We start from the raw sequence: 15270 nt of genomic DNA, 5'->3' as shown, positions 1-15270 counted from the left end.
GCTGATGATATCACTCAATCAGTCGCCCTTTTTGCGCATGGCTGCGTTATTCTACACATATCGTGCAACGGGACGACACGGGAAGAAAATATTTACCTAGTGGCAGACCGCTGTGTGAGGCCTCTGATTGTATATTACCAGGACTTGGAAAAAGTCTAAAATTGAGTTGCACTCGAAAATATCGAGGAAGAGGTGAGTATGCTGAGGTAAGCAATCCCAAAAAACAGGCTAACCGGAATGTTGACCCATTGCCTAGGAGTCACAAGGTGGGGCAAAAGTTGTTCATCTGGACTACTTGCGCAGCCTGGTTAAGAAGATTCCGAAAGAGAAAATTATAAGTTCCTAATATTTTAACAAATTCACCAGAAGTCTACATAAAAAAGCGGAAATTTGCACCCTGATTTCAATGAGTGATGATACTAAAAAGCATTTGAATACACTTCTCTTTCTCATAGCCAGATGACTGCTCTTCTATGTACTCCTCACCATAGCAATCTCTCTACATGCGCATTCCTAATGTTGTCACTGCTGCTTTCCACAGTTTTCCTGGCCTGCAGCCCAAGCGGGTTGCATGGCTCTCTTGAATTGTGGCTCAGTCTAATATCACTATGTCAGTTAATGAACTTCAATCTAGGTTTGAATTGCAGCTGTATCTGATGGGTTTTGATCATCAACTTCAGAAACATAATATATGAAAATAGAATCCTGATGTCCGCGAGAATTACTGCACAGTCAAAGCCATCTAATTTATGAATATACTGTCTTGTATATTCTTCCAGCCTCTTCCAGATGTAGGCCACCTCTTCCTGACTAAGAGGTTTATACATTTGCTGAAAAGGCATTATCGGCCGGCTATCTGCAAGAGCTGTATGGATTGATTGAGTCCAATCCAGTACAGGTCTCGAGGGTTGGAGGTTCAGTGAATTTGTGGAAAGAATGATACAGATGGCTTCCCCGGCAGTGCTTTTTTCACAATGTACAGAACCATGAGCTGTCAATTCCCAAATGAGTGTTGCCTGCACTGGAGATGTTGGTCTCGTTGAGCCAGTAGAGCTCAGGGAGATGTTGTCCCGAGACTCAACAGAGCTCTGCTGCTGGGCCCTCTCAGCCATGATTGTTTCTTGGTCAATACTATCGTTGTTTTCTGCGTCCAGATGTCAGTTACAACCTGTTATTAATAGGATGATGGGAGTTTCTGTTGCACCTGTGGCAGAACTTAAACCACTGCCGCCTCTACTGTCCACTGAGTCGGTCTCTGATTCCTTGATCTTACAAGTTTGAGTTGTTCGGGTGCTCATGATGAAAGTGTAGTGTCAGATAGTTTGCAAAGCTGGAATGACCCCTGAGGAGAAAAGGGAAGATGAAGTGATAGAAGTAAAGTGGGAGAAGGGCTGGCTTTATATGCCTTCGGACCTACGCTGCCTCTTCCCCCCCCCCCCCCCCCCACAAGACAAATTGGGAGCAACTGCAAATAGGCCGCACCATGTATGAAATTTGTTGGCTAATGAAATAGGGACTGGTTTAGAGATTGCCTTCCACACTTCCTGTTGATGTGCATCTAGAATGGGGTTTATAAGATAATTAACTTTCATTTATCAAACTGTTCTGTATGGAAAATGCAAAAGTATAGACAATCAAACATGATTCATACAATTTAAGTGATGTTTACAAAATTTGACCAGCTTCTATCACTGATTGAGCTACAGTATAAAATCAGCCAAGGCGGATCTTGCGCCTGATACAAGATGAACTTATCAAGATTCAGCATTAAAGCAGTGTTATCATCAAATACAATTTACTGACAGAGAAATGTAAAGCAGAAAGATAGAATATTTGTCTCAGTTCATCTTGTGAGAATGTCAACTCAGAGCTAACATCTCATCAGATAAAACAGCAGAGAGCATCTCAGATTGATCATTAACATCAAACTTTTCATTATACAAGTATAAAACTGAGATGCAAGAATGCATCAGGTTGGCCAGACTTTCACAGTGAATCAAGCATTCTGAGCCTGAGAACTCTCTGCAAGACTCTCAAAAGAGTCAGTGAGGTTGGCAATTGCATGTACTCTGACATAATTCTTCAGTTTTTCTCTTTCTTTGCAGGCTTTAGCAACTCAGCTGTCTGCATCAGTCAATGCATCAGTAAGTGATGACTTGTGTTCATCTCAGATATACTGTGTTATATTAACAACTAGCATGTCTGACTGCTTCATGTTTTCTTTGCTAGCTTTAGATATTCTCATTTTGAAACATTCATTCATCGCAGGATTAAAATCAACATTCTCATTATTTATAAAGACAGGATCATATTTCATTCAAGTGAGTAGTATGTCTGACATATATTTATTCATAAGCACAGGCGATTCTGATTCAGAGTTGTATGAGAAGAATATCTCCTGTCCTTGCAGCTTCAGCTTAGAAGCATTATTCAACACAGTCTCTGAACACATGTCAGTATATACTCTCAGTTTCTAGTTGAGATATCAATTATCTTCATCTTGCTCAGAGCTGGCACACTCACCTGCAGTGTCTTCTGAGAAATTGAATTTGAAGGGGGTGAAATTCACCCTGGCTTCGCGAAGAGCTTCTATGAGTTCTTTTGCATCGAAATGCTGATACTCATCTTCTGTTGTCACACTCTGCTGAGAACTTTCATTGATAGAGATACATAAAGGCATTTGAGTCAGTGAGAGAGTAACAAGGAACTTTTCATTGAGCTTCATTGCTTTAGGCATTGTGATAGTTGATGAATAAAGAAGGGTTGAAAACTGAGTCTGAGAAACTAACTTGATAAGATCTGTGAGTGTCTTGAATGTCTGTTCATTGTCTCAGAATTTCAGGGGGAGAAATTGTAGTTTCTTATATATCATTCTGTCAATACTTTTCAGCATATATTCTTTCGTCACTTGAATCATGTGAGATAGAGAAGAAGCTTGCCCTCACTCTCTCAATTAAGAGATGTATAAAACTGTGCTGTAGAATACATAGTCTTAACTCTGTCAACTGATGTTAATCTGAAAACTTATCTAGACTGTTGATTTGAACTCAAGCATTCAGGTTTATCATTGTAAACTTCATGCTGTCTCTGAATGTATGAGATTAGATAATCAGTTGAGAAAAAATACATGTTCTGTCATAGCAGTAAAAATGCGTCACAAGCTTGCCAAGATGCAGACCTTAGTTCAGCATGAACAGTATAAATTGAATGCCAGATGTGTTGTCTCTGAGCTGCAGAAAACTGATCAGAAAGAGAAACTGTCTGAGATTAACAACAATCAGAGAAGAGAGTGTTAACACAACTTGTATTAGTGTCATAAAGAAGTAAGAGAATTAGAAGAATTAGAAGAATTAAGAGAATTAGATGAATTAGATGAATTAGAAGAACTAGAAGAACTAGAAGAACTAGGAAAAGTTGAAGAAGTAGAAGAAGTAGAGAAACTAGAGAAATTAGAGGAACTAGAAGTAGGCGAAGAAGAGAGAGGTATAATAAATCAGCCACATCTGATGACTTAGCTCAGAGTTTCAAGATGAGGTCAGGCGATCTTACTTTCTTAAAGTTGATTAAAATTTCCTCATGCAGTTCGCTACAATAGATATTTGCAGTCAATACTCTTGCTGAAAGTTTTGATAAAGATTAATATAAGAGATGTTTTACTTTTCAGAGTTCTTAAATTGCTGATTTTCTCAGAGAGATTCAATCTCAGTTTGAAAATCAAAAAACAACTCAAATTATAATCACTGATTCAGTTTGATATGACAGGTACAGTAACAGAAGATATCTTGATATGTCTTCTTTTTGAAACTTTTTAATTCTATAGCTAATGTTTCTCAGAAAAGTCACTGAACAAAGCTAGTCATATTATCAGAATTCTTCAAGTATGATCTGAGCAAATATATCTGAGCAGAATTGAGTGAAAGAAAACTCTTCTGCTTCAAATGTGAGAATATCAACTTTCAAAATGAAGAAGAGAGCCGGATTTGAAGTATAAAAGAAAGTGAAGAGATACTTCTTTCTGCATATATTAGTGTTTACATTGTCAGAGGAAAATGAAAGATTGAATGATATAATCAAGTGCTGAGTGCAAACAAGTTATTCATTATCTCAAAGAACTCAATGAAGGCTAGTTACAGATGAAGAGTGCAGTGTTAAGATTAGTTATAATACACTTTTATAATAACACAGTCAGTTGTTTCATGAAGTAGATTATTCTTCTCTTATATTCATAGCTTACTCTTCTCAATAGCATTGCATATATCAGAGCAGAAGATGAAGAAGACACCTGAAAGAGACATCTTAAGAAGAGTAAAATATGCATTGTCTACAAAGTCTGTTAGTGATTTACATTGAAAGTTTTTCATATTCTTTCACTTACTGAGGCATTCTGGCATTGTGATGTGTTATATTGTAAGTACTGAGTGACTGTCTGAAGAGTGTACTTGAAGAAGAGAGAATAGTCTCTCACTTGCCTGCGGAAACAAATCACTGATCAATTTATTATTCAGTTCAATATTCAACATAAGATTGACATTCTGAAAATCTTCTTAAGAGAACTTCATTCTCACACTCTCTGTTATTAAATATGACTGCTCATACATCTGTATCAGAGAGCTCTTGATAGCATTGAAAATGCAGTTGCTAAAGAAATTATGAGCAGCTTTCAAGCTAGCTATAGAATATGCTTAATATTCATTACTGTCTGCACATGTAATAAGTTTCAGTTGTGAAAACAGAAAGTTTTTCAGTATCTTGTAGTTAGGCTTCAGGCATATATTATATCTTATAACTATACTCTTCAAGATGTTTTTAGCTCTGATGTTAAGATAAATACAATTCTCTTTCTTATGCTGTTGATAAAAGCAGAATACATTAAAAAATCTGCACGCTGTTTCTGAGATGATGAGGATAAAAGATAGAAAGATATTAGAATTCTTGTGTAAAATGTTCAAATAGATCTTTTGAGCTGTTCTCTGTATAGATATCAATTTAGATTTCTGCATTGTTCACCAGACTGTGCTGCATTGCAGCTGAGGTAATAATTTGCAAGCAATGACAAGACACTCTTTGAGAGCAGTAAGATAGCTTTCAGGAATTGTTTAACACTAACTCAGTTCATCTTTTGTGTAATAGATATAAGACCATGTTGATGAAGCCATAGGGAAAATACAAGTAGAAGAAGGAGAAGTAGAAGAAGTAGAAGAAGTAGAAGAAGTAGAAGAAGTAAGCCTCTTATTCATCCTCTTCATCATGTGACTGCAACCTAGGCATCAACGCAAGATTACATTGGCCAAGCAGAGGAGAAGTCGCGTCACTCAGCCTCCGAACATGATATCTGGCATTTGCTCTGGCCAATGAAGTTGAGACATGTGAATTGTTTTGCAACAGGTATGCAGAGCTATTGTGATTTGAAGCTATATTTAACTTTATCACCAAGCACAGAGGTGTAGAAAGTATGCTCTTGTGAACATTAGTTAACTTGTTCAGAGATGGTTCGGGGCTGTACTAATGCCTGCTTCAGGGCCAAAACCTCTATACATTGAGAGAGCGGGCTGAAGCAACTTAACCCTGGTACTGGAACTTCAACATCATATTTTAACATGTGCAAGGATTCTACACCATCATTTTAGAGTGAACAGGCCCCGAGCGAAGATAGCACACACAAATTCATTCTCTTTTGACTTAGTGCCTGTGCTGAGAAACAGCTTCGGCATTGTCGAGGCTCATTTATGAGTGATAAATGATGTTTACTTCCCCTTCTTTTCATTTAGGAATTTAAACACTCTATGACCATCATATGCCTTCATCACACGACTTTAGGCTATTCTGCAAGCGTCAACATCTTGAGCATTCTTTCAAAACATCACATCATCAGTTGAAGAAGCAGAAGCTCAGTCAATCTTACTGAGATAATCTATCAAAGGTTTGATTAATCAAGAGCATGATAAAAGAGTTAGACTGAAGAAACAGCTCTTCAGAATCATTTCAAAAGCTTCATAGACTCATCACTTAACAGTTTACTGAGCTAAAGCACTGTGAAACATTTTATTTTACTCTGAATATTCTCCGTGATTGTCTGCCTGATTGCTTAAAGAAGATAGAGAGGTTTTTAAGATTGAGAGAATTTGACGCCCTGAATAACCAGGCATATCAGCAGCTGATACTTGTTGTACCTGAAGTTTCCTGTTAGATGAAGCAGATGTTTTTATGGAAAAGAGGTCAGCATATCATGATGATCACAATCACCTCATGATCATTTTTCTTCACAAACTTGAATACTATAAAGAAATTCTCTTTCTCATAATCAACTGTCTGATGAAGTTTGATGAAGCAATTCTAAGCTGAATTCAATTGAAAGTAAAGTACAAAGATTTGATAAAGAAGTTCTGAAGAGAGATCTGAACATATTTTCTCTCAAAGACATCTACAGACAAAGAACCTCCTGTTGTTGAAGATTGTGATCTCAATCTTTTGAAATCAATGGTTCTGAATGACTGAGATGTGAGTTTCAAAAAATACCTGTGCAAGGATTTCTTCTCACGTGATTTCAAACTAGATCAAAAATCTCACGTCCATCACTCATGCGTTGGCTACGGTGCAGCAGAAAAATATAAACTCATACCCATCATGAGAGACCGGTTTTTACGGATCTCTCAGACTAATGATCTCTTTTCTCATTATATTTTCTCTTGGTAATCGCATCTGGTGATGACGCTGCCGGTTATAACACTGATTCTTGATGGGTCGCTTTGCCCACCTGCTGCAGGGCATGCGCCACTGGATTTTCCGTAGTACATGCGTCATTTTTTGTCTTCCTCGTTGGAACGTTCAATAATTTATGAAATTAGTTAGTTATGTAAATTTTCAATAGCCATACCACTGGGGGTTCGATACCGCAGCGCTCGATGTATGTCTCTGGACAGGTGTCTAAGGCTAATCAGACAATGGTTATAGTTCCGGGGTATGTTGATGAGCTGTATTTATTCTTGGGCCTCACTGTGAGAGACCGGTTTGTATGAATCTCCCCGGCGTCCATGTTTATGATAATTGTATCTGATGATGATACTGCCTGTTATAGTGCTGAATCTTGATTAGTTGTATTCTGGTGCAGTGTAAGAAATCCCGCTCCTCGCGGATCCTTTACCCCTATTCCTATCTCTCGTGTAACCAATAGGGCTAGCGGCCCTTGGCTACACACAACTATATAGACTGGAGTTCGCGAATACTATTCACAACTCAGCTTGAATACTATTATACACTTGATCTCTACATTTATCTTTCTACTGTGAACACTTCTAGTAGTTAACAGTACATATCATGTCAAGCTGCAAACACCTGAATAATTGCTGTGAGCACTTATTCTTACATTTCAAGCTCAGTCAGTCAGCAATCATCTGTTATGACTGAAAGAACTAGAAACTTGTATGCTTCAACCCCTGTGAACTCTACTGCAGACACTCAGGAGCAGCCACCTGAATCATGGATAACCTCTGTGAAAGAAGTCTCAGAGAACTTATCAATCACTCATGAGACATTATTCTCTGCATCTGTGACAGGAGAACTCTCTGAACTCATGAATGAATCAATCTCAGTGAAGAACATTCTTGAGCATCTTCTGCAGAATCAAGCTATTTTTCTACAAGAAATGCTTACTGTCTGTAAACACTCTCAAACTGAGTCTCTAGACATGATCTTCAGAGACACCTGTGAACTGAAAAGAAACTTTCTCAAGCTGTGATCACTTAAGGTCATCTATTGAATCACAATCTATAAAAGCTTTTGCAAGTTTGCATTTGAAATTGACTTACAAGCCCAGCTGTGTGACATGAAAGATGAAGAAGCTGTCATTTACATGATGACAGGCCTCTATTACACTGAAGTCAAGGACTGACTGAATTATCTAGAGAATGATTATGAGAGATTCTGATGATCTGTTCTCAAGACCTATCTAGAGAACAAGTTGAGAGACTTCATGAGCTGGACAGAGAACACCTGAGCTGTGATTATTAATATTAGAAAAAGAGGTGAGAAATCTGATGAAGACTACTCACAGCACTTCATGAAATTGTGATGTGAATTGAGACCTGTGAAAACAGGGCTCTGAAACAAGACCTGGATGATGATGTTTGCAAAGAAGCTGAATAAAAACATGCAGAACAAGCTCATTGAGTAAGACTCTAAGTTCTTAGTTCTGAAGAAACTGATGACTCTCATTCATCACTTGCAGATCACTGTGAGAGTTACAGATCTGTGAAGAGTGAATCATCAACCAGCCCTGTGAGAGCCAGAATAATAGAGAACAGATTTGTCAGGAAAAGATGACAAGGTATAGAGAGATTTGCATCTGACTACTGAGCAGAGAGGGAGAGCTTCATAAGCTTTCATAAACAGAGTGTATAACAGAGAGATTAAGAAAAAGAGACTCTGCTTCATCTGTTCTAAATCAGAACATCTTCATGCAAACTGTCTGAACAAATCAAAATAGAAATTTGAGAAGTTGTAGACAGAGTCAGTAACAGTCTTCTTAAGAGTCTTGAAGCTGACATCTGAATCTGTTACTTTCTCAATGAAAATGCTTGCTCATGAGAAGAGACTGCACTGCAGTACTGCTGCTCTGCAAGCATGAGAAGCATTGATGAACTCAGGATTCCAGGTCACTGTGATGTTTCTAAAGCTCACAGAGTGAATGAGCTGAAAGATAAAGACTGAGAATCTGCTCTTGTAATAAGCAGAATGTGAGAACTCAGATCTGAGAGCTGAGAGACTTATGAGAGTCATCTTTGAATTGCAAGATCTCTCTGAAATCTGGAGAAGATTTACAGAAACTGTGATTATCACAGATATCACAGATGACATGTATTTGAGACTTGCATGACTTCAAAGACACAATTCACACATAGCTGTCTGTGAGTCAGGTTTATACTTCTGATCAGTGTTGACAGACTTACTTATGAAGATAGAAGCAGTTAATACTGTAGAGTTGATTAGAGAAGATAAGCTCATCTATATAATGACTTTGTAAGTGTCTGAGAATCTCACAGTCATGAAAACTGAGCTTCAGATATCAGAGAAATACTGAGATCTCACAGAGATGTTCAGCCTAGTTAAGACAGCTGAGCTTTCTTCTCACTATAAGAAGAATCTGATAATAGATTTGATAGAAGGATAGAAATTCTTCTGAGAATCAATCTATAAGCTCTTTCACTATGAGACAGAGGTCTTGTGAATCTATGTGAAGAAGAATCTGAAGAATGACTTCATTCAATCTTCACAGGCCTTCATGAGAGTCTCTGTGATATTTATGAAGAAGAAGAATGAAGATCTCAGATTGTGTGTAGACTATCATGACCTGAACTTCAAGATAATAAAGAGCTGCTATTCTCTGTCTCTGATTAAGAATGTGATCAACTGTCTCATGAGAGCTGTCATATTCACACAACTGAATGTGATCAATGTATATACACAGCTGCAAATACAGTCTGAGAATGAATGAAAGACTGTCTTTAGAACTGCACTGAGATTGTTTAAATATCTAGTGATGTCTTTTGATCTGACTAATATCTCTGTAGCATTTCAGTCTTTCATTAATAAAACACTTCATGCATATCTGAATGTCTTCATGATAATATATCTGAATAATGTGATGATGTACTTTATGAAGAAGAAAGAACATACTAAGCATGTGTGAAGTGTGTTGAAGATCTTAGATAAGGCAGAACTGTATATTAAGCTTGTAAAGTGCAACTTCAGTATCTGCTGAATTAATTTCCTAGAATATGTAATCACTGTGAATGATATTCAGATGAAATCTTTGTGAGTTGAGACTATTCTATCATGACTGAAGTCAACTAGTATTCATAAGATTCAGATCTTTCTGGGCTTTGTGAATTTCTATAGATGATTTATCTTTGTATTCATGAGAATCTTCTTGGCTCTTACAGACATGCTGAAGAGTGAAAATAAGAAGAAGTCATCTCATAAATAGAGAATGAAAAGATTATTGAGAAGAGAGAACTGTGAGAACTTTCTTATCTCAGAAGCTTACAGAGTCTTTACAAGGTTGAAACAGGTATTCACAGATGCAGTGATGCTGTTTCACTTTAATCTCTTACTCTTAATCAGATTGAAGACAGATGTCTCCTTCTTTATAATTTCAGAAATAGTCTCATAACTACAGTCAAATGAGAACTGAGTTTCAGTGACCTTTTTCTCATGAAAGATGTAACTCATAAAGATCAACTATGATATTCATGATCAGAAGCTTCTTATGATAGTGAAATTCTTTTATCACTGATATCACTACTTTGAGAGCCTTGTAACAGTGATTACTGTTAGAACTGATTATAATAGCTTATAACAGTTTGCTTCAATCAAGAAACTCTCACAGCAGCAGGTTCACTGAGCTCAGAGACTGAGTGAGTTCTGGTTCAAGATAGAATATATTAAGAGAACTAAGAACTCAGCAGACAGACTCTCTCACAGGTCAGACTATGTTAAGAAGGCCAGGATGACAGATACAGAGAGACTAGAGAAGACAGAAAAGTTTCATGAGATGCTCAGACTGAGTGTTGTGAAGAGATTGACTGAAGAGTCTCTCAATCCCCTGTGAGAGAAGAGAGAAGAGAGAGAAAAGAAGCCTGTATAACTACTCTCTATAACACTGAGAGTCAACACTCTGAAGATCTCTGTGAGAATTCTTGAAGAGGGTATCTATAATCTGAAGAATTTGTGAGCTTTGAGAAGCATCACAGAAGACCTGGTGCAAGAGGAAACAGAGTATAAGTCTTTGTAAGATCTTCTATTCAGATTGTCTGAACTGCAACTGAAGAATGAATATGCTCAGTATATTTAGAAACTGCTCACAGCAGGGATCAACCCTGCAGAAATAAAGAATTGAAGAGACTTAAATGATCTCTTGCAAAGAGAGGGCTGAATTTATGTGCCTGTGAATGAGTTTCTATGCATAGAACTCATTAAAAGGTATCATGACTCTTCTCTAGCAGGTCATTTTACAGATACTAGAACTCATGAGCTGCTTGCAAGGAAATACTTCTGACTGAAGATGTGAGAACTTATGAAGAAGATAGTGAATTCTTGTACTGTTTGTCAGAGTTTGTGAGTAGTGTGGTTCAGGTCATATAAAGAACTTACTCCTCTACTCATCTCATGGGAACCTTGAGAACAGCTAGGAATGAATGCTCTTGTGAGTCTCTCTGAAAGCAAGAACATATATGATGCCTGCTTTGACAGTGTGCTGATGATAGTGAATTACTTCATCAAGATAACATACTTTATACTCACTCACAAGAACTTGAAGTCAAAGGATTTGACTCACATCTTCATCTGCAATATGATTCAGTTGTATGAGTTGTCTGTGAATATTATCTCAGACAGAGAATCAATCTTTGTAGAAGAGTTCTGATCTGATCTGATAACTATATTGAAGATCTTACAAGATCTAAGTATGACTTTTCATCAACAGACAGATGATCAGACAGAATGCCTGATGAGTATATTAAAACAGTATCTGTGATGCTTTGTCAATTACAATCAGAATGACTGAGTGCATTGATTACTACTCACAGAGTTTATATATAATAACTCAAAACATGTCAGCACAGACAAAACTCTCTTTGAGATGCTCACTGAGACTCATTCACAGATAATCTTGATAAACCTGCAAGAGTATACTATAGAGTGTGATGATGCTTGTGAACAGGCTGAGAGAATTCAGAAGATTCAGAAGAAAGTCTGCAAATTCTTGAGAAAGACTCAAGAGTATTAGAAGAGATACTATGACTTCAAGCACATTGTGAAGAGTTTCAAGAAAGATGATAAAGTCTGACTGAGTCTAGAAAATATCATTATATGAAGATCTAGTAAGAAGCTGAATCTCTTACAGACAGAGTCTTATAAGATTATGAAGAAAGTTAGCTCATAGTTCTACAGATTGAAACTATTATCTGAGTTGCAGATGTACAATGTTTTTCATATCTCTTTACTTTATGAATATAAGAAATTCTCAGAAGAGAACTCTGTGACTCATCACTCTATCTGTAAAGTACTAGAGAGTGAAAGAGAATATCAGGTCAAAGAGATTATTGACTCAGAGAAGTGAGATTACAAGCTCTGATTCAAGGTTCAGTGATAAGAATATTCTGACAAGATGAATGAGTTCACTTGAGAATCATTCAGACAGATAAGATATCTGCAGAAGCTGAGACATGACTTTCATACTGTGAATTCTGATAAGTCAGAATAATGTGATCTTTGCTAAGAACCTGATTATAACAAAGATATTAACACTGTCATTTGTGAATTCTAGTTTATAAGATAATGAGTTTCTACTGAGATGAACAGTCTGCAGTGTTTACAAGAGAAGAAGAAAATATATTCTTATTAAAGCTAAAAAATAAGAAAATAAACAGAGCTGTGAATACAATTTAGAGACTAATAAAGAAAAAATAAAGAAAATTCACACTTATATTATCAACATCTGTGACATCTAACTCTCTCACAACTATCAATTTTCTTCTTCAAAGAAGCAGAGAGTATCATGCCTGTAGTACAGATAATTATTGCATTTGATATGAAGACTGTCAGAAATGCACAGACTTCAGAGAAGTCAGATATCAGAGTATACACAGTTGCAGCAGAGTCTTGAAGACTGGTCATCTGTGCATGTGATCAGATACTTCTCACAAAGCTGTGTCTGCTCTCTCAGTTATGCTGAAGTATTCAGCTCAGAAACAATGAGAATATGAAGAGAGAGCTCATCTGCTCAGGTTAACTTCTGTCATGAATTCATAGCATTTACATTGCCTTGACTATCTGGATTTTACAGGTACTCAGAAACTCATCTCTCATTGATAATGAAATTGCAGAAATGTACTGTGGTGTGAGAATCATTGATAGAGAACCTAGACATATTTGCATATGCCTGGTCAGAGATTGTGCGGGCAGGAGAAGAGTAATCATAGACTTACAGAGCTGCAGGAGACACTGGCAACACTGAGAGCTTTATAAGAACTGTTAGCTAGAGTCTGTAAGGAATTACTTATGAGAAGACTTACAGCAAAGAAAGGGACTGTGCTGCTTGAAGCCAGAGACTGGCCTGAGGAAGAGATGAGATGAGCTGCTGGCCTGAAGATCAGGTGCAGTGATGAGGCTGAGAAAGATGAAGATGTGATTGTAAGTGATAGCACCCCTGCTTCATCAGCCAGTAAAAAGTGACTGAAGGAGTTGCAGGGACACTCATGAGAAGCTCAGCAGCAGCCAGACATTGTTTGTGAAGATATTGAAATTGAAAAAATTTTTATTCTTGAGAAGTTCTTGAATCAACACACAGATATTGTCAGAAACACTCTCTCTCTATCATCTGAGTGAAAACACTTCACAGATGAATGAGAATACTCACAGTTTGTGAAGATGAAAGCTGTTACAGAAAAAGAGAAAAGAAGATGAGATTCTGTGAACAGATCTGAGATATTTATACTACTTTAGAGAGGTTTGCTTGCACTGTGAGTGATCTCATAGAACAGTCAGATCACTCTAGTAAACAAGAGTGATTGTGAATTGCAGGTCTGAATCTTTCTATGTAACTATAAAGAGTGATTGCAGACTGCAGACATCTTGATTCTATAATTCTACAAAGTTGATGAAAAAATGAAAAATTTCTCACAATTCTACAGTGTCAAAGAGCAATGATTTGTGAGAATGAATGAAAGATTAACTTGCAAATGTTTCTCTTTGATGAGAGTGATCTCACAGAGAGTGATTCATCTGTGAGATGAATCTGTGTGATGATTACACAAGAATCTCATGAAAATGATTGAGAGTCAACTGAAATCCTTCTGTATGAAAGATGTGAGATGAATCTGTGTGATAGTCAGAGAAGAATCTGTAAGCTATAAAGAATCTCATAGAACAAGAAACTGAGTGACAGACTCTTTTCTCTTTGTGATAACAAGGGATTTTTCCTCACTGAGGTTTTTTACAGATGTGAAGAGTTTTTAGTGAGTATCACTGCAGTGCTGAGCTGACTATAAAGTCACTCAGTGAAAGGCTTCACAGATGAAGTCTTAGAGAGGAAGGAATATGTAAGAAATCCCACTTCTCACGGATTCTTTATCCCTATTTCTATCTCTTGTGTAATCAATAGGGCTAGCAGCCCTTGGCTACACACAACTATATAGACTGGAGTTTGTGAATACTATTCACAACTCAGCTTGAATGCTATTATACACTTAACCTCTATATTTATCTTTCTATCATGAACACTTCTAGTAGTTAACAGTACATATCACACCAAGCTGCAAACACCTGAATAATCGCCGCGAGCACTTATTCTTACATGCAGGGCCTGCCTTGTTTGATTTTCTGTCTTGTGTTCCTCTTGAAAAGTTTAATAATATGAAAGTTAGTTAGAACTTGCAAACATCTTTAGCCTATTGGCAGATGCCACAGAAACCACTGTAGCGAGAGTAGAAAAAGAGGCTAACATAGAACCCTGGGGGAGGACGGGCAGCTTTATGAAAGATCCAGGTGGACTCGGAGGTGGGTGAAAGTGACCATGAGTGAGTGAAAGTGAGCATGAGTGAGTGAGAATTGAGGGGTGTGAGGGAGGGTGAATAGAGAGTGCAAAATGAAGCAGCAAACTTATACTGAAGTAGCAGAAGCAGATAGAGATGTGAACAATATCAAGGTCAAAGAGATGAGCATTACCTATCAAAAAAAATTCAATGAAGCAATGTTCTGAGGCCCCGCGATCGAAAGCGCAGCCTGATCACTTTACATACCTCACTAGTATAGAAGTCATTTTACTCTTAAATGCGGCCATTCTGATCATTCAAAAGATATGATAATTTTTACAGTGCTGTACAGTACTCTCTAGGAAATTCTCTGAGTTCACTCTGGATTCATATTGAGGTCAGGCCCATTTTGTATTTACCATCTTATGTTATTAATAGAACTATTCAAAATAATGCTAATGCTGCTCCTTGTTGATACTTCTGGCATAGAAGCATCTGAAAGGTTCCCTAACAATATACAGCTACGGAAAGATGAAAAACATCATGAAGACTGCAAATTACAAGAAATAGTCTCTCATCAACTGTTAGTAAAGAAATACATATTATACTGACTTGGAGTTTATTTTATCTGATGGTGACCACATTCCATCATCTTGTAGCGTCGCCAAAACCTTGCAGATCAGCTTACGTCATAGAAAGTACTGAAAGTTTCATTCATGTACGCTTGCAATAGTTCAATATT

General features: G+C 37.2%; 2 protein-coding genes across 2 annotated transcripts; both read right to left on the bottom strand.

Moving 5' to 3' along the window:
• Positions 1-482: 482 nt before the first annotated feature.
• On the bottom strand, positions 483-1112 carry BDBG_01106 (uncharacterized protein; the record flags this gene model as incomplete). The annotated part of the gene is made up of 2 exons (XM_031720188.1): positions 483-597; positions 760-1112. 2 exons carry the CDS (start codon positions 1110-1112, stop codon positions 483-485), a joined length of 468 nt encoding a protein of 155 aa, XP_031576254.1.
• A 1205-nt stretch (positions 1113-2317) lies between these two features.
• BDBG_01105 (uncharacterized protein) lies at positions 2318-2680 on the bottom strand (the record flags this gene model as incomplete). Its single annotated transcript, XM_002628151.2, has 2 exons — positions 2318-2442; positions 2524-2680. 2 exons carry the CDS (start codon positions 2678-2680, stop codon positions 2318-2320), a joined length of 282 nt encoding a protein of 93 aa, XP_002628197.2.
• Positions 2681-15270: the final 12590 nt, after the last annotated feature.

This window comes from Blastomyces gilchristii (assembly GCF_000003855.2).
Source record: "Blastomyces gilchristii SLH14081 genomic scaffold supercont1.2, whole genome shotgun sequence".
In the NCBI taxonomy this organism is placed as follows: Eukaryota; Fungi; Ascomycota; class Eurotiomycetes; order Onygenales; family Ajellomycetaceae; genus Blastomyces; species Blastomyces gilchristii.
This window is presented reverse-complemented; position numbering and strand designations above follow the sequence as displayed.